This window comes from Panulirus ornatus, chromosome 28 (genome assembly GCF_036320965.1).
Source record: "Panulirus ornatus isolate Po-2019 chromosome 28, ASM3632096v1, whole genome shotgun sequence".
NCBI lineage: Eukaryota > Metazoa > Arthropoda > Malacostraca > Decapoda > Palinuridae > Panulirus > Panulirus ornatus.
The window spans coordinates 12,182,128-12,202,205 of NC_092251.1; the positions used below are offsets into that span (position 1 = coordinate 12,182,128).

Below are 20,078 nucleotides of genomic sequence, written 5' to 3' on the forward strand. Positions count from 1 at the left end.
CTGCAACCCCAAATATATGAATCATTTCCACCCAGATGCCCAACATGTAACACATCATTATCAATAGATCATATCATTCTACACTGCAATAGGTATAATGAACGCAGGAAAAAATAGAAATATGTAAGAAAAAACACAATAGATTATGACAAATGTTCTTAATGACAAAATGATAAACAAGTTGATGATCTCGACATCTAACGACTCGTAACAAAGGACAGTCATGTACCCTCATAGCAATGCCAGTGGCTAGCGACCTCACTTGCAAGCTCCAGCTGTGATGCAGAAGGTAATCTGGGGGTCGCGCCAGCAATCGCTCTCCAGAACTGAAATACCAGAACGCACGTCAGTCAAAGGCAGGGCAAATGGCAACACAGAGCACAGTGTTGCATGACATGGCTCACACCGACAGGAGAGGGGATCAGCTGGGCTGTGCCAGTTACGGGAATTTTGTTCGGTGTGAGACTGATCCCTCAGGAGGGGGTCTAACTTCACACAGCTTGTGGTGAAGGTCGCTTGTGTAAGGAACATATTACGGGTCTATGATGACATCTTGCCGCCTCAAACCTCGTGCAATAAGGTAAAGCAGTTGATTTGTTGTCTAGTAATACCAGAGGTCAAGGGCTTGGGGAAAGAGTTTATGCTCTAGTGAAGTAGATGTTCCCCTGGAAGCGAGAACGCTTAAAGGGGGAAGATTCATTGTGAACCCCTGACCATGACACAGTGTCGGATACTCCGTTGATTTGAGGGGAATTCTCCTCCTCTCACCCTGGGAGATGTGAGGATCGCCTGCGGTAGTTACTTGAGGAAACTTGATATACAAGTGTTGGGTCCTCTTGCTCCTGGTACCTTGAGAAATAATGATTGCGTTGCATCCACCAGGTCAGCATCGAGGTGGTGTGACTACGGATGCTCCCTGTAGACACACACACACACACACACTGCCATCACTAAGCTTTAGCTGATGCCATCACTAAGCTTTAGCTGATGCCATCACTAAGCTTTAGCTAATGCCATCACTAAGCTTTAGCCAATGCCATCACTAAGCTTTAGCTAATGCCATCACTAAGCTTTAGCTAATGCCATCACTAAGCTTTAGCTAATGCCATCACTAAGCTTTAGCTGATGCCATCACTAAGCTTTAGCTAATGCCATCACTAAGCTTTAGCTAATGCCATCACTAAGCTTTAGCTGATGCCATCACTAAGCTTTAGCTCATGCCATCACTAAGCTTTAGCTGATGCCATCACTAAGCTTTAGCTAATGTCATCACTAAGCTTTAGCTAATGTCATCACTAAGCTTTAGCTGATGCCATCACTAAGCTTTAGCTGATGCCATCACTAAGCTTTAGCTCATGCCATCACTAAGCTTTAGCCAATGCCATCACTAAGCTTTAGCTAATGCCATCACTAAGCTTTAGCTGATGCCATCACTAAGCTTTAGCTAATGCCATCACTAAGCTTTAGCTCATGCCATCACTAAGCTTTAGCTGATGCCATCACTAAGCTTTAGCCAATGCCATCACTAAGCTTTAGCTAATGTCATCACTAAGCTTTAGCTAATGCCATCACTAAGCTTTAGCTGATGCCATCACTAAGCTTTAGCTAATGCCATCACTAAGCTTTAGCCAATGCCATCACTAAGCTTTAGCTAATGTCATCACTAAGCTTTAGCTAATGTCATCACTAAGCTTTAGCCAATGCCATCACTAAGCTTTAGCTAATGTCATCACTAAGCTTTAGCTAATGTCATCACTAAGCTTTAGCCAATGCCATCACTAAGCTTTAGCCAATGCCATCACTAAGCTTTAGCTAATGTCATCACTAAGCTTTAGCCAATGCCATCACTAAGCTTTAGCTCATGCCATCACTAAGCTTTAGCTGATGCCATCACTAAGCTTTAGCCAATGCCATCACTAAGCTTTAGCTAATGTCATCACTAAGCTTTAGCCAATGCCATCACTAAGCTTTAGCTCATGCCATCACTAAGCTTTAGCTGATGCCATCACTAAGCTTTAGCTCATGCCATCACTAAGCTTTAGCTCATGCCATCACTAAGCTTTAGCTGATGCCATCACTAAGCTTTAGCTGATGCCATCACTAAGCTTTAGCTAATGTCATCACTAAGCTTTAGCTAATGCCATCACTAAGCTTTAGCTAATGTCATCACTAAGCTTTAGCTGATGCCATCACTAAGCTTTAGCTGATGCCATCACTAAGCTTTAGCTAATGTCATCACTAAGCTTTAGCTCATGCCATCACTAAGCTTTAGCTAATGTCATCACTAAGCTTTAGCTGATGCCATCACTAAGCTTTAGCTAATGTCATCACTAAGCTTTAGCCAATGCCATCACTAAGCTTTAGCTAATGTCATCACTAAGCTTTAGCTGATGCCATCACTAAGCTTTAGCTCATGCCATCACTAAGCTTTAGCTGATGCCATCACTAAGCTTTAGCTGATGCCATCACTAAGCTTTAGCTCATGCCATCACTAAGCTTTAGCTCATGCCATCACTAAGCTTTAGCCAATGCCATCACTAAGCTTTAGCTAATGTCATCACTAAGCTTTAGCTAATGTCATCACTAAGCTTTAGCTAATGTCATCACTAAGCTTTAGCCAATGCCATCACTAAGCTTTAGCTAATGCCATCACTAAGCTTTAGCTAATGTCATCACTAAGCTTTAGCTCATGCCATCACTAAGCTTTAGCTGATGCCATCACTAAGCTTTAGCTGATGCCATCACTAAGCTTTAGCTGATGCCATCACTAAGCTTTAGCCAATGCCATCACTAAGCTTTAGCTAATGTCATCACTAAGCTTTAGCTGATGCCATCACTAAGCTTTAGCCAATGCCATCACTAAGCTTTAGCTCATGCCATCACTAAGCTTTAGCTGATGCCATCACTAAGCTTTAGCTGATGCCATCACTAAGCTTTAGCTGATGCCATCACTAAGCTTTAGCTGATGCCATCACTAAGCTTTAGCTAATGCCATCACTAAGCTTTAGCTCATGCCATCACTAAGCTTTAGCTCATGCCATCACTAAGCTTTAGCTGATGCCATCACTAAGCTTTAGCTAATGCCATCACTAAGCTTTAGCCAATGCCATCACTAAGCTTTAGCTAATGCCATCACTAAGCTTTAGCTGATGCCATCACTAAGCTTTAGCTAATGCCATCACTAAGCTTTAGCCAATGCCATCACTAAGCTTTAGCTGATGCCATCACTAAGCTTTAGCTAATGTCATCACTAAGCTTTAGCTGATGCCATCACTAAGCTTTAGCCAATGCCATCACTAAGCTTTAGCTAATGCCATCACTAAGCTTTAGCTAATGCCATCACTAAGCTTTAGCTAATGCCATCACTAAGCTTTAGCCAATGCCATCACTAAGCTTTAGCTGATGCCATCACTAAGCTTTAGCCAATGCCATCACTAAGCTTTAGCTAATGCCATCACTAAGCTTTAGCTCATGCCATCACTAAGCTTTAGCTGATGCCATCACTAAGCTTTAGCTGATGCCATCACTAAGCTTTAGCTGATGCCATCACTAAGCTTTAGCCAATGCCATCACTAAGCTTTAGCTCATGCCATCACTAAGCTTTAGCTGATGCCATCACTAAGCTTTAGCTGATGCCATCACTAAGCTTTAGCTAATGCCATCACTAAGCTTTAGCTAATGTCATCACTAAGCTTTAGCTGATGCCATCACTAAGCTTTAGCCAATGCCATCACTAAGCTTTAGCCAATGCCATCACTAAGCTTTAGCCAATGCCATCACTAAGCTTTAGCTCATGCCATCACTAAGCTTTAGCTCATGCCATCACTAAGCTTTAGCTAATGTCATCACTAAGCTTTAGCTGATGCCATCACTAAGCTTTAGCTAATGTCATCACTAAGCTTTAGCCAATGCCATCACTAAGCTTTAGCTAATGTCATCACTAAGCTTTAGCTCATGCCATCACTAAGCTTTAGCCAATGCCATCACTAAGCTTTAGCTGATGCCATCACTAAGCTTTAGCTCATGCCATCACTAAGCTTTAGCCAATGCCATCACTAAGCTTTAGCCAATGCCATCACTAAGCTTTAGCTAATGTCATCACATCACTAAGCTTTAGCCATGCCATCACTAAGCTTTAGCTAATGCCATCACTAAGCTTTAGCTAATGCCATCACTAAGCTTTAGCTAATGCCATCACTAAGCTTTAGCTAATGCCATCACTAAGCTTTAGCTATGCCATCACTAAGCTTTAGCTAATGCCATCACTAAGCTTTAACTAATGCCATCACTAAGCTTTAGCCAATGCCATCACTAAGCTTTAGCTGATGCCATCACTAAGCTTTAGCCAATGCCATCACTAAGCTTTAGCTAATGCCATCACTAAGCTTTAGCTCATGCCATCACTAAGCTTTAGCTGATGCCATCACTAAGCTTGAGCTGTGACGTTACAACCCGGGACAAACTGACTCACTCACGTTCCTGGGGCAAGACGAACTGACTCAGACTCGCTGACTGTCCTTGGGGGTAAGACGAACTGATTCAGGCTTGCTGACATTTCTGGGGGCAAGACGAACTGACTCAGGCTTGCTGACGTCCCTGGAGCAGGATGAACTGACTCAGGCTTGTTGACGTCCCTGGAGCAGGATGAACTGACTCAGGCTTGTTGACGTCCCAGGGGCAGGATGAACTGACTCAGGCTTGTTGACGTCCCAGGGGCAGGATGAACTGACTCAGGCTTGCTGACATTTCTGGGGGCAAGACGAACTGACTCAGGATTGTTGATGTCCTTAAGGGAAAGGGCGAATTGACTCACACATGCTGACGTCATTAGAGCAGTACAAAGTAGTGCAAACTGACTTGAGCTTCTTGACATCACCGGGGCAGTTTGAAGCAGGTTGAAAACTGCCCCAGTGATGTCAAAAAGCTCGACTCGGGGACATCAGCTAATGTAAGGCAGTTTAAAACCTGTTTAAACTGCCTTACATTAGCTGACGTCGCTGGGCCGCGCTTCTTGACATCACTAGGGCAGTTCAAACCAGTTTAGACTGGCTTATACAGGCTGACGTCAGCGGGGCAGTATAAACTATGTGGGAAGTGTTAAACCACACAGTAAGGTTGTGACCTTGATCATCAACTATGGAAGACGCTGAGGTTTACGTGAGGTCTTCGCCCAGGGAGCATTAACCCCGTGAGTGTGGGAGGTTATCCTCAACGCAGACTAACACCAGCGACCACAGGCCACGGACGCTCACCACACCTTCCCTCAGAAGCGCGTGGCACACCTGCAATTGGGACGTTCGTCCACGGACGCACGCCACGTCTACCACCGGCTCGCTGAAGCGGTGTGCTGATGTTGGTAGCGCAGTGAGGCTGGGGCGCTAGAGCAGTGCTGCTGGGTCGCTAGAGCTGTAATGCTGGAGTAGTGCTGCTGGGTCGATGGAGCAGTGTGCTGCTGGGTCGATGGAGCAGTGCTGCTGGGTCGATGGGGGCAGTGATGCTGGGTCGTTAGAGCTGTGATGCTGGAGTAGTGCTGCTGGGTCGATGGAGCAGTGCTGCTGGGTCGATGGAGCAGTGCTGCTGGATCGATGGAGCAGTGCTGCTGGATCGATGGAGCAGTGCTGCTGGATCGATGGAGCAGTGCTGCTGGGTCGATGGAGCAGTGCTGCTGGGTCGATGGAGCAGTGCTGCTGGGTCGATGGAGCAGTGCTGCTGGGTCGATGGAGCAGTGCTGCTGGGTCGATGGAGCAGTGCTGCTGGATCGATGGAGCAGTGCTGCTGGGTCGATGGGGGCAGTGATGCTGGGTCGTTAGAGCTGTGATGCTGGAGTAGTGCTGCTGGGTCGATGGAGCAGTGCTGCTGGGTCGATGCAGTGCTGTTGGGTCGCTAGAGCTGTGATGCTGGAGTAGTGCTGCTGGGTCGATGGAGCAATGCTGCTGCTGGGTCGATGGAACAGTGATGCTGGAGCAGTGATGCTGGGTCGCTGGAGGCAGTGATGCTGCTGGGTCGCTGGGGGGCGGTGATGCTGTTGGGTCGCGGGCGGAAACTGGATTCTTTGACCCACAAACGTGAACGATCGTTGGTGTAAGGTTCAGTCAACACTGTCCTTATAGCGCACGTAGTCTTCCCATACTGTACAGACGAGAAGCCTTGGCGCGACTGACTGTAACCGCTGGAGGCAGTCGGGCGTGTGGTCGTCTGGTCTTGTAAGGCCGTATCGACCAGTATGTCCTGAACCGCAGGTCCCCCTATGAGCTAGCAATCGGTCGTTGCTCCCATGGTTACCAGCGTAACCGTTCGAAAGTGTTGTATTGGAGTGATAACGTTATCACCTTCATCTATTCAATCATCTCCCATCAGCGTTGTACTGGGGCTCAGATCGATTTCTCACCCGTGACGCAAGTGTCACTCAGCCTGATCAGATGTGATTGCAGGCGAAAACAAGTCATCGATTTATCTGATTTGTACACACGCACGACATGAAATTCTTTCAGTGCCGAGATTCAGTTTTGCTTCAACATACACGTTCTACACAACTTAGTGATGGTTTTTTTTTTTACTACACGTAGACAGTCATAACCGCTTGTATAAGTGGCTATACTGCAATAACCTTTAATCTCTCACAATCCACTAATGCGAAGCGTACTCCCGACCAGAGAGTGTCACGCATACGGCACACTAGGACTGCGGTCGAAATGGTGACGAACGTAAACAAATTACCATATTCTAAAACGAATGTTAGCCGATATTTCAGTCTAGTCTTCAGGTAAACAACACTGGACAACAATAAAAAGAGATCCGGTTTGAGAACGAACAGTTGCTTACATGATAATTTGATCATAACGTAAATCCCACTAAATAATAACGAAAAACATCCTGTTTTCTCGAACGAATACAAGCTGTGATATTAGGAGTCAATCTATGTAGCTAGAATTGTAACGAAATGTCTTGGAAGGAACAGATTTCAAGACATGAGTGTTCCCAGCAACCTGCCTTACATACATAGCATACCCGACAAGACCCAAAAGAATCCTCAGAAAGATGAAAAAAGGCTTTAAGCTGGTGCTTATAAGTGTTCCACTCATTTCCCTGATTCCCTGATTCCAGTACATCAAAAATAGGTAAGATGTTCTACTATTTTTCCTCCCTAATAGAAAGCTGATACACTGTTGTCCTACCAGTTCTCATCGTACATTCGCAACACGTTGAGCCCATTGTGATGCTGGGCAGGTCCTCCACTGTAGAATTTGGTGCGAATGTCTTACCTTATCCAAAGATGTCGTTTTGAATTCATTGCGTGAGGTTGGTGCAACAGGTCATGTTAGGGCCATGGGTTTCGAGTCGAGGTGAAGTACAGAGAAACGCCTCTGCCTTACGGTACATTTTGTGATGACTGCCAGACCTGCTACTGCTCCACAACCAAAGATATAACGCAAGTACGTGGTCATCACTACGGGACTCCGTGGTGTAGTGGTTAGCGTTACTGATCAAAGAGTCACCATGGTCCCACCCGGGGTTGGACCCGCATGGGTTCGAATCCTGGTCGCGACAGTCAGCTTATACCCAACCCAGATGTTTACCTTCCCCTCGGGGCTGGCTAAGGCTGAAGTGTGAGTGTGGGTGTATACATCCATATGAGTATATATATAGTACATATACACAAGATTAAGAGACGGGGCAACCCGAGCGTAAATCTCTCTCTCTCTCTCTCTCTCTCTCTCTCTCTCTCTCTGTCAGTAAAACAAAAATAGTAATCGCAGAAAAAGACGGCGAGGCACTGCCACCCCGCCTCTACTTAAGATCCCTTATGTTCTGGCAATTCTACGCATCGAGTACACCACCACTGAGCAGCCGACCAAAATAAGCACCCAACTTTGACACCTTGAAACACTGTGTTTGTGGTGATATTACAGTCTGCCTGAAACATAATATAACACCTTTACGATTTTTTTTTCTATGATGCTGCGGATAACATATATATATACTAGGGTTTTAGAATGCGTTCCTCTTGCGTTGCAATGTCTGTTGTACATCCTGTTTCTCACATCAGGTATGTAATATACCGTTAATTCTTATACCGTGTTCTCCATGTGACCTGCATATGTTGGTTGCCTCAGTGCCTGGCGTATCCGTATCGTTACGTTATGCATCTGTTACCCACGTGAGCCTGTAATGCTAGACGGTCTTGTAAGTGACATCTTTTGCAAATTTCGTTGCAGGACGCTAGCATTCACGCATCCACCCACCACTTGACGTGAGGTCACTGTGTCTTGTCTCATCCTCACAACACTCTTGTGTTCTTGGGTGAATGGTAGATATTCTCATGTGTGCTTATCCTCTCCCCAGGAACGAGATGACCGGCGGAGAGTCAGGGGAACTCAGCCCCAGTAGCGTAGGGGGGCCCACCTCCGCCTCCCTCCTACCACTGGCCACCGAGGCCTTCCTTAAGGTCAGAGCTCCCGCCTTCATCCATGTTAATCTCGACGCCGTCGCGCACAATGTCCACGTTCTCAAGAGGCTCTCCGGACCCAACACAGGTGGGTGCTACAGTAGTCTCTCGCTGGGCCATGGGTACTTGTCTTACCCAGCCAAGGGTTCCATAGTGTCTCGTTTGGTTAGGAGTTCCTTAGGCTGTCTACAGTTGGCCTTTGACAGAATAGTCACCTCGTCATGGTTTGCATATACCCAGCATTACACTGTTATGCTTCTTCCTCACGACATACTAAAGGAGCCAATAAATCTAAGTCAGCAGCCTGTTCGCCCGCACTCAGTAGACTGGTGCAATATGAGTCTTGATACTCCAATCAGATGAACAAGGAGTGACTGTGGCCAAGAGGGCCAGGACTTACCTGGTGACCTGTCCTACGGTTAACAGCTGATCAGTATTCCATCGCCCCTTCCAGGTAACCTGATGACTGCTGAACACACTCCACACTGTTAACATTCTTCCCAAGCTCTCAGCCAGAGCGTCCTCTCGTATACCTTATTGTTCCAGCAGTTTGTATTAACAGGTTTTCTTTTTACATCAATCAGTTAGGTATTCCTTCCCTGCTCCCGCTGTGTAGCTTTACCTGTTCCCGTAGTGTACCACTAAGTTTGTTTGCAGGATACACCTAAACATGTTCCTCAGGTGCAGCCTATATGTTCCCTCAGGGTATCATTACGTCCTCTTATGGGTACAACACATGTTCCCCCAGTATGCCCAAACATGCTCCCCCAGTATACCTTTGCATACTCCGATAGTGCGCCCCAGTGTACTCACACAGTGTAAACACGGCTTTGTTCCCCCAATGTAAACTTAGGTATCTCCCCAATATACACGTATCTCATATACCTGACGAATGACTGTACATGATTCCCTGATAAACACCTCCTCATTACACCTCATCATGATTCCTTGATATAGCTTTGCATCCCTCCCCAGTACACCATCATCATACTTCCCTAATATTGCTCACCTTCCTCCCCAGTACACCCCACCATACTTCCCTAATAACACCTGACATCCCTCCTCAGCGCACCCCACTACATCTCCCTTCTATAGCGTCACATACTACCCCAATACACTTCATCATGCAGGTTCCTCTGCATTCGGGACGTGTTAGTTCAATATTAGCATGGCTCGTTAGTACATTCCATCCATCCCTCAAAAGCCTGGCTGAAGCACCTCGAGCACAGATCAGCTGAGGACAACAGTGGCTAATGGAAGGTATTTTGCTGCAGGGATCATGGGTGTGGTGAAGGGCGGAGCCTACGGGTCGGGATTGATGCAAGTGGTGACCGTGCTGCTGGAGGAGGGGGTGCAGGAGCTGGCTGTGGCCACAGTGGCGGAGGGCGTCCACCTGAGGCAGCAAGGCGTCCACGTCCCCATCACCATCCTCAGTCAGTGGCTCTTAATGTTTACCTCAGGATAATCTTGAACTATAACCTGTCATCAAGAGGTTTTTGTGGGCTTTATATTTTCCTTGAGTATATGTATTTATCTATGATTACGATATGACCCATTTCTGTGACAGAGTTCTGGTGTTACCCAGGACCTTTCCAAGGGCCCTTGCAGCCTAAAGCTGCTCTACTTTCAGGAGCAAGGGTATGCAGGCTCCTTTAGAATGTGAAGTTCATCGACGAGACGGTAACTTTTCACTGGCGGTGTAACCTCGAGTAACAGGAGTCTAGTAACTCATATATATATATATATATATATATATATATATATATATATATATATATATATATATATATATATATATATATATATATATATATATAATGATCCGTGGGGATAGAGGAGAAAGAATAATTCCCACGTATTCCCTGCGTGTCGTAGAAGGCGACAAAACAGGGTTGGAGCAGGAGGCAGCTTCTATTTTTCTAAAAGAAGGAACAAATGGGGGTCTAAGTAAGGATTTTTCCCTATATGGCTCAGATATTTCCAGACGTTACCTCGCTAACGCGGGAAATGGCGAATATGATTGAAAAAAGAAAAAAGGGGACTAAAGGGGACGGGAGCGGAGGCTAGAAACCCTCCCCTCCTTGTATTTCAACTTTCTAAAAGGGGAAACAGAAGGAGTCACGCGGGGAGTGCTCATCCTCCTCGAAGGCTCAGATTGGGGTGTCTAAATGTGTGTGGATGTAACCAAAATGAGAAAAAAGGAGCGATAGGTAATATGTTTGAGGAAAGGAACCTGGATGTTTTGGCTCTGAGTGAAACGAAGCTGAAAGGTAAAGGGGAAGAGTGGTTTGGGAATGTTTTGGGAGTAAAGTTAGGGGTTGGTGAGAGGACAAGAGCAGGGGAAGGAGTAGCACTACTCCTGAAACAGGAGTGGTGGGAGTATGTGATAGAGTGTAAGAAAGTAAACTCTAGATTCATATGGGTAAAACTGAAAGTGGATGGAGAGAGATGGGTGATTATTGGTGCATATGCACCTGGGCATGAGAAGAAAGACCATGAGAGGCAAGTGTTTTGGGAGCAGCTGAGTGAGTGTGTTAGTAGTTTTGATGCACGAGACAGGGTTATAGTGATAGGTGATTTGAATGCAAAGGTGAGTAATGTGGTAGTTGAGGAATAATTGGTGTGCATGGGGTGTTCAGTGTTGTAAATGGAAATGGTGCAGAGCTTGTAGATTTATGTGCTGAAAAAGGACTGGTGACTGAGAATACCTGGTTAGAAAAGCGAGATATACATAAATATACGTATGTAAGTAGGAGAGATGGCCAGTGAACGATATTGGATTACATGTTAATTGATAGGCGCGCGAAAGAGAGACTTTTGGATGGTAATGAGCTAAGAGGTGCAACTGGAGGGATGTATGATCATTATCTTGTGGAGGCTAAGGTGAAGATTTGTAGAGGTTTTCAGAAAAGAAGAGAAAATGTTAGGGTGAGGAGAGTGGTGAAAGTAAGTGAGCTTGGGAAGGCGACTTGTGTGAGGAAGTACCAGGAGAGACTGAGTACAGAATGGAAAGAGGTGAGAGCAAAGGACGTAAGGGGAGTGGTGGAGGAATGGGATGTATTTAGGGAAGCAGTGATGGCTTGCGTAAAAGATGCTTGTGGCATGAGAAGCATGGGAGTTGGGCCGATTAGAAAGGGTAGTGAGTGGTGGGATGAAGAAGTAAGATTATTAGTGAAAGAGAAGAGAGAGGCATTTGGACGATTTTTGCATGGAAATAGTGCAGGTGTATAAAAGAAAGAGGAATGAGGTCAAGAGAAAGGCGCAAGAGGTGAAAAAGAGGGCAAATGAAAGTTGGGGTAAGAGAGTATCATCAAATTTTAAGGAGAATAAAAAGATGTTTTGGAAGGGGGTAAATGGAGTGCGTAAGAAAAGAGAACAAATGGGAACATCGGTAAAGGGGGCTAATGGGGAGGTGATAACAAGTAGTGATGATGTGAGAAGGAGATGGATTTAGTATTTTAAGGGTTTGTTGAATGTGTTTGATGATAGAGTGGCAGATATAGGGTGTTTTGGTCGAGGTGGTGTACGAAGTGAGAAGGTTGGGGAGAATGATTTGGTAGACAGAGAAGACGTAGTAAAAGCTTTACGGAAGATGAAAGCCGGCAAGGCAGCGGGTTTCGATGGTATTGCAGTGGAATTTATCAAAAAAGGGGTTGACTGTGATGTTGACTGGTTGGTAAGGATATTTAATGTATGTATGACTCATGGTGAGGTGCCTGAGGATTGGCGGAATGCATGCATAGTGCCATTGTACAAAGGTAAAGGGGATAAAAGTGAGTGCTCAAATTACAGAAGTATGAGTTTGTTGAGTATTCCTGGGAAATTGTATGGGAGAGTACTGATTTAAAGGGTGAAGGCATGTACAGAGCATCAGACTGGGGAAGAGCAGTGTGGTTTCAGAAGTGGTAGAGGATGTGTGGATCAGGTGTTTGCTTTGAAGAGTGTATGCGAGAAATACTTAGAAAAGCAAATGGATTTGTATGTACCATTTATGGATCAGGATAGAGTTGATAGAGATAATCTGTGGAAGGATTTAAGAATATATGGTGTGGGAGGCAAGTTGTTAGAAGCAGTGAAAAGTTTTTATCGAGGATGTAAGGCATGTGTACGAGTTGGAAGAGAGAAAAGTGATTGGTTCTCAGTGAATGTAGGTTTGCGGCAGGGGTGCGTGGTGTCCCCATGGTTGTTTAATTTGTTTATGGATGGGGTTGTTTGGGAGGTGAATGCAAGAGTTTTGGAGAGAGGGGCAAGTATGCAGTCTGTCGTGGATGAGAGAGCTCGGGAAGTGACTCAGTTGTTCGCTGATGATACAGCGCTGGTGGCTGATTCGGGTGAGAAACGGCAGAAGCTGGTGACTGAGTTTGGTAAAGTGTGTGAAAGAAGAAAGCTGAGAGTAAATGTGAATAAGAGCAAGATTATTAGGTACATTAGGGTTGAGGGACAAGTCAATTGGGAGGTAAGTTTGAATGGAGAGAAGTGAAGTGAAGAGTAAGTGAAGCGTTTTGGATATTTGGGAGTGGATTTGGCTGCGGATGGAACCATTGAAGCGGAAGTGAGTCACAGGGTGGGGGGGAGGGCGAAAGTTCTAGGAGCGTTGAAAATGCGTAGAAGTCGAGAACATTATCCCAGAAAGCAAAAATGGGTATGTTTGAGGGAATAGTGGCTCCAACAATGTTATATGGTTGCGAGGCGTGGGCTATAGATAGAGTTGTGAGGAGGAGGGTGGATGTGTTGGAAATGAGATGTTTGAGGACAATATGGGGTGTGAGGTGGTTTGATCGAGTAAGTAATGAAAGGATAAGAGAGATGTGTCGTAGTAAAAAGTGTGGTTGAGAGAGCAGAAGAGGGTGTTTTGAAATGATTTGGTCACATGGAGAGAATGAGTGAGGAAAGATTGACAAAGAGGATATATGTGTCAGAGGTGGAGGGAACGAGGAGAAGTGGGAGACCAAATTGGAGGTGGAAAGATGGAGTGAAAAAGATTTTGAGTGATCGGGGCCTGAACATGCAGGAGGGTGAAAGGTGTGCAAGGAATAAAGTGATTTGGAACGATGCGGTATATGTCAGTGGATTGAACCAGGGCATATGAAGCGTCTGTGGGTAAACCATGGAAAGTTTTGTGCGGCTTGGATGTGGAAAGGGAACTGTGGTTTCGGTGCATTATACGTGACAGCTAGAGACTGAGTGTGAACGAATGTGGCCTTTGTTGTCTTTTCCTAACGCTACCTCGCGTGCATGTGGGGGAAGGGGGTTGTCATTTTATGTGTGTCGGGGTAGCGACGAGAATGGATAAAAGCAGCAAGTATGAATTATGTACATGTGTATATATGTATATGTCTATGTATACATATATACATGTATACGTTGGAATTTATAGGTATGTATATGTGCGTGTGTGGACGTGTATGTATATACATGTGGGTGGGTTGGGCCATTCTTTCGTCTGTTTCCTTGCGCTACCTCGCTAACGCGGGAGACCGACAAAGTATGATAAATAGATAATAAATATATATATATATATATATATATATATATATATATATATATATATATATATATATATATATATATATATATATATATATAGGCACACAGAATTGAATACGAGAGCATATTTAGAGTTATCAATCTTCTTTTTAATGTTCTCTAATATCCTCAGTATTATTTTGCTATTAGGTGGGTACTCAAACACCAGTTGTCCAAAGTTATGCATTTTATTTCAGTCAAGGTTTCGCCTTCAGAGAGGCATCATCAGGAATCTAGGAAAATGAGAAAAAACTGCGTCACAAAACACTAAGATATATGTAAAAACGCAAACAAAATATAAAAAAGAAACAAATTCGGAAAGAATAACATAGTACTTATCAAATAAAAGTAAGGGAAAACACTAAAAGCTAAAGCGGTTAACAATATCATGAAAGGTTTTTTGGGAAACAAATATAGAAAAACTTACGATTGAGGAAACACAGGAGAACAGTATTAATCGAGGTAGGGTAAAGAATGACTATCGCTAAATACACTTAAGTTTGGCCAGGTGAGAGTGTTATTGTGTGGATGGAGAACTTAGGTAAGTTTGGCTTCGTCTGATTCTCTCTGACCATTCGTAACCCAGATCCCTGTTGGTCAGCGCCGCGTTCCTCCTGTCCAGAAATAGCGGATTCGATAGCTTGTTGAGGGTCAGTGACGTGTCCCATCTGTACTAAAACGGCATTAGGTCTAAATCCTATTGGCAGGCCATCAAAGAGCTGTGTGGCTGTGGTTATGTTTGTCTGGATGTTGATGACAAGTGCTTTCTCTCTAATGCGAATGGTTTCTAATATCTGTAGTCTCTTCCGATCACTGTAACTAGTAATGATTTTGGTGTCATTGACTTTAATCTCCCTCGTTAGTCTCGTTCCACGCTTTTGTTCATGATGCTGTTTGATTCCACCTTCTTGCAAGTCGAGAGAGAGAGAGGCGGTGGATCATGGTGCAGGTTGTGGTATATGTGGCGGGGCTGACAATCGCCAATATTGCATCGGTACTCGTTTACCACATCGGTACGATTCAAACTTCCAGAGCGACCTAACAATTCTATTCAGTTCTATGTGCATTAGAGAAAATCTGCTGCCAGCTTACACTAATATATACATATATATATATATATATATATATATATATATATATATATATATATATATATATGTATATATATATATATATATATATATATATATATATATATATATATATATATATATATATATATATATATATATATATATATATATGTATATATATATATATATATATATATATATATATATATATATATATATATATATATATATATATATATATATATATATATATTGTGTGTGTGTGTGTGTGTGTGTGTGTGTGATTTATGAAGCCATCACTGTACCGATTTACATGATGTATTTCACACTTCATACTTCATTCCATGTATATGTCATCAATGTGAGTGTTGGTGTGGCGGTAAGAGGCCTTGTGTATTCCTCAGGCAACCTGTTAACATGCGAGCTGCAGGACGTGACACAACACCGCCTCATCCCATCAGTCAGCTGGGCCAAGACCCTCGCCTCCGTCCCCAGTGACTCTCTTGTTTATCCGGTCAGTACTGGATGAAGAGGGATGGTCTGGGGAAGAGCTAGAGTATGGGGAGGAGGTACTGGGCCAGGAGGACTGCAGCAGGAGGGCCAGGTCGATAAGACTGCATCAGGAGGGCTGGACATAGGAATGGGTGGAACAGAGAGCCAGGCAAAGGTGAAGCCGAATGGAAGGGTTACGGCATGCATGAGGAGAAAAGTGGGTTAAGCCATTCGCTGACGGAAAAGATTAATAGGCTGTAGATGGAAGGGCAAGAGCGAGCCACAGAGGACTGGGAAATGTATGGAATACTGACGACCTTAGTCACTGAGGGGCTGGCGGGAAAGCTGTACTAGTGAGGGACGAGCAAGGAGATTGTACCGTGGAGGGACGGACAGGCAGGCTGTACCATTGAGGGACGGGCAGGAAGGCTGTACCATAGAGAGACGGACAGGCAGGCTGTACCATGGAGGGACGAGCAGGGAGGCTGTACCATAGAGAGACAGACAGGCAGGCTGTACCATGGAGCAGGGAGGCTGTCCACGGAGAGACAGTTAAGAGAACATTATGCCTAATTAGGATGGGCTATGGAAGGACTGGTAGAGAAGCGGGGACATACAGAAAAGGACGTAGGTCTTGCGCTACAGGGAGCGGAGGAAGGAACTGATACATAGGAAGAGGCCATGGAAAAACGACCGGGGACAGGGGTGAAAATGGGTCATGAAGAGATGGGCTGGGCCATTATGGTGAGAGTTGGGTCATAGAGAAACTGGTAGTGAGGTTGGGTGCGGAATGGAATCGGGGGTGAGGGGGACTTGAGATAGAGAACTGGGCTAGGCCCAGGTTAGAGTATGGGTTTAGGGGGTCTAGGCTAGGGTTTGAACAGCGTCACGTCCAGGTTAGAGTATTGGCTTAGGGGGTCTAGGCTAGGGTTTGGACCTGGGATAGGGACGGGCCATGTGGCCTATTCGTAGACCTGGGATAAGGCCTGGACACCTCACCTAGAGACATGAAACAACCTGGAGTTTGGTACATATGTGAGAGAGAAACAGAAGTACGTTATCTGGATGAAAGTTCTGTCAAATGTATAAGGTTGTCAGATAAGATAGTCAAGTGTCTGTACATTGTTAACCTGAGAAGTAAAGCTGGTGATGTATGTAGATATAATGTTGTACGTGTTTGGATTATTCTCTGAGGTGAGACAAAAGTGTGTAACTGTAGACATAACTGAAAGTGTTGTTGGGTAAATACTTGTAACTATAATTTGAACGTTAGAATCAGAAATAAGTAAGGGAATACTTGTTTCAGTACCATGAATATCATATTTGATAGGCTATATAATATATACTATATAGTATATACTATATAGGATATATATTATACGATAGGGCTGAGATTGGCCGACCTATATAGGCTATATATCATATAGTCCAGCTAAGATTCATTAGCTCCAATGTGTGTTGTACCTGGATCCAGGCTGTGTGCTGTTGACGGGAGAGAGATTGTGGATGGCAGAGATGAACATAAGATTAAAAGACTGAAGTTCCAGCATCATATGTTGCACCTGTGATATATAGTCCAGCTAGGAGAGGTACGGACGTGTGACGTCAACACATTAGCTCTAACAACTGCAAATATGACAACATTGGTGACGTGTTGCAGGACGGGTCTCGGCTGCGTGTGGCCATCAACATCGACACGGGGATGTCCCGCTACGGCGTCCAGCCCGAGGATCTCCCACAGCTGGTGTCCACTCTGGACGAGCTGAATGTCACCATCAACTCCATGTACACCCACTTCCAGGCGGCCTTCACCGAGAAGGAGAAGAACCAGACGCAACTCAACATCTTCCTCCAGGCCACAGAACCATACAAGTAATGCCATGAACCATATGAGTAATTTCATGGAACATACAAGTAATTTCATGAACCATATAATTTCATTAACCATATAAGTAATTTTGTGAATATATGTAATTTCATGGAACATACAAGTAATTTCATGTACCATGTAAGTAATTTCGTGAAAAATATAAGTAATTTCTTGAACCATGTAAGTTCATGGATCATATAAGTAACGTCACGAACCATGTAAGTAATTTCATGAACTCTCTGTTATATTCTCTAAAAGATATACCTAGAAGGTTGTAGGCAGCAGCAGCCGCCACCAGAAACACTTAACATCCTCTAGCTTGGGGATGCTGAAGCGATGCTTCTCATAACCTCTCGTATTTCGTCAGACGAGAACCACTTGTGAATGAGTTTGATTCGGTCAGAAACCTGCCGTGTGATGCATATCACCAAGAGTATGTTTTCTGGTGACAGAGACCGACCTCTTGTGCGGCATGTGGCGGCCACTACCGGCTGCGTCCAGGGGCTTGGCACTCACCTTGACCTCATCAGACCTGGGGGCGCCATCACCGGCCTCAGCTCAGGTCAGTAGCCAGGTAAACGGACACCCCATCACCTGCCTCAACAGGTCAGTGCTCAGGTCACGGGCTGCCATCACCGGCTATAGCTCAGGTCAGTAGCCAGGTAAACGGGCATCCATCACCTGCCTCAACAGGTCAGTAGCCAGATCACGCAATACCATCACCGGCCTCAGCTCAGGTCAGTAGCCAGGTCACGGAATACCATCACCGGCCTCAGGTCAGTAGCCAGGTCACGGAGATTGCTATCACCGGTGTCAGTTCAGGTCCGTACGGTGTTGCCGTCACGAGCCTCAGCACACAGTATGCAAGTCGAAGGGACCTTGGTTAGATATTAAGCTCCTAGATAGTGTAGCCTGGCTACATGGGCGGACCAGCAGGGCAAGGGAAACTCCTTCACACTCGTCCTTTTCAGACAGGCGATATTTTAGGTCCTCTTTGTTGTTCTAGACTTGAAGTGAACTCATAGTGCGCCTCACCGTCATGAACCTTCACCCAAGGACTTCGCTCGCAGACTTTACCCACAGACTTCATTCACAGGTTGCAGCAGATTGCGTTCATTCAGCTAATAAGCCATTTCATCTATAATGATATGGCTGGTTCCTTTCATTTCACCTCAGTCTCTCTTTCGCTTGCCCATGACTATATATTCTGTTTTTCTTCTTAGAGTATATAGTCTGTAGAATCGATGTTGATTATAATCTTACTCAGATAGAATGAGATCGTCGAGTGTTATAGACTCTTCTTCATCCAGTGTACTGTTGGTTAATGAGTACACAACTAGTGGGTGGGTCAGTATACAGCACGCTGATGGTTGGGGTACCTGGTACAAAAGCTGACCAACATTCAGTAGTCATGACAGAGCAAGAACGAGTACAGTGGAGTGAAGGAGGGTGAGGAGGAGGAGGAGGAGGAAAGAAAGGTTGAAAAGCATACTGTAGACAAGACAGGAGACGCTCCAAAGCTTCATAAATTCATCTGGAGCGCGTTGTCCATTAAAGAGCAGCTATTGAAGCTAATGGACTCGGCGGGAGAGTCGTACATGTAAAGATATGCGAGGAGCCAAATAACATACTCAGAAGGACATAGTGGAAAACGCCAGAGCCTCAACACCAGCGACATGTGATACGGAGAGGTCTTGAAAAGCTTTAAAATGGCTCGAAAAAAAAATGTGTGAACTACCAGAGAGTCTTGATCAGTATAAAAGTCATAGTTTTCATGAAGTTTTTCTAAACATACAAGATCAGGAGACAAACTAGTGCTAAATGAATGGAAAAGGGCAAATATCGTGTCCGTCTTTAGGAAAGACGATTGAGAAATTGGGCTAAACTTCTAAGTGGACTCTGATGAGTATAGCCTGTACAACACTGGAACAGATAATCTGAAAGTTAATCGACGACTACTGGCAGACGATAAACTACCAAAGAGAGAGAAAACACGGTTTGGAGTACCTTTCTCGAAATGACATGGGGTCGCCAGTGCTTGCTGAAGCGCCCAGTCCTGGGCCATTTGCTCTCTATGATCTATATCAATGACTTGCCAGAAGGTATGGACTCTTACACGAATATGATGATGATGCTGAGGTCATAAGAGATGCAAAGAATTGTGAGGAATGCATCCCTTTAAAAGGGGACATAGAGAAACTTCAGTTGGTCTTATAAAAGGTGGATGAAATTCAACTCGAGTAAATATAGATTAAAGAGGATGGGGCAGTGAAAGAAGGCATTACTCTAAATATCATCTATCAGGAAATAAGTCATATGTGTGTGGCAAAGAAAGAATTGGAGATTAATTTGTGCCGATGTCCCCTGGCAAATCTATTGTGCACCCCATACTCATCCTGTGAGCGGTAGCGCAAAAGGATTACAGAGGATCACAAAGGGTCTTATTCAGACCCCAGTGGGTCTATTGTATTTCAGTATATATGGTAAGTTTTGCCGACAAGATGCAAAAAGTGGATACAAACTTAAAATGTTAGGTATCTCGTTTTATCAACAATAAGGTGTTGGGACATATCTTGCAGGGTTTGTTTAGATCTATTCCTAAAAGGGTATCTTTTCACATTCTAAGACAGTGTTCTGGTTGATGTCCACATCTTAGACTACAAACTTTATA

The 20,078-nt window shown here is 44.6% G+C and overlaps 1 protein-coding gene across 5 annotated transcripts in view; it reads left to right on the forward strand.

The window, feature by feature from the left end:
- LOC139757837 (alanine racemase-like) overlaps positions 1–20,078 on the forward strand; it is a 48,494-nt gene that overhangs the window by 19,638 nt on the left and 8,778 nt on the right. For all 5 annotated transcript variants that reach the window (XM_071678733.1, XM_071678734.1, XM_071678730.1 and 2 more), the window contains exons 2-6: positions 8,344–8,534; positions 9,721–9,879; positions 15,450–15,559; positions 17,198–17,409; positions 17,860–17,969. In XM_071678733.1, coding sequence (XP_071534834.1) covers positions 8,344–8,534; positions 9,721–9,879; positions 15,450–15,559; positions 17,198–17,409; positions 17,860–17,969 — 782 coding nt within the window. The remainder of the gene's footprint in view (positions 1–8,343; positions 8,535–9,720; positions 9,880–15,449; positions 15,560–17,197; positions 17,410–17,859; positions 17,970–20,078) is intronic.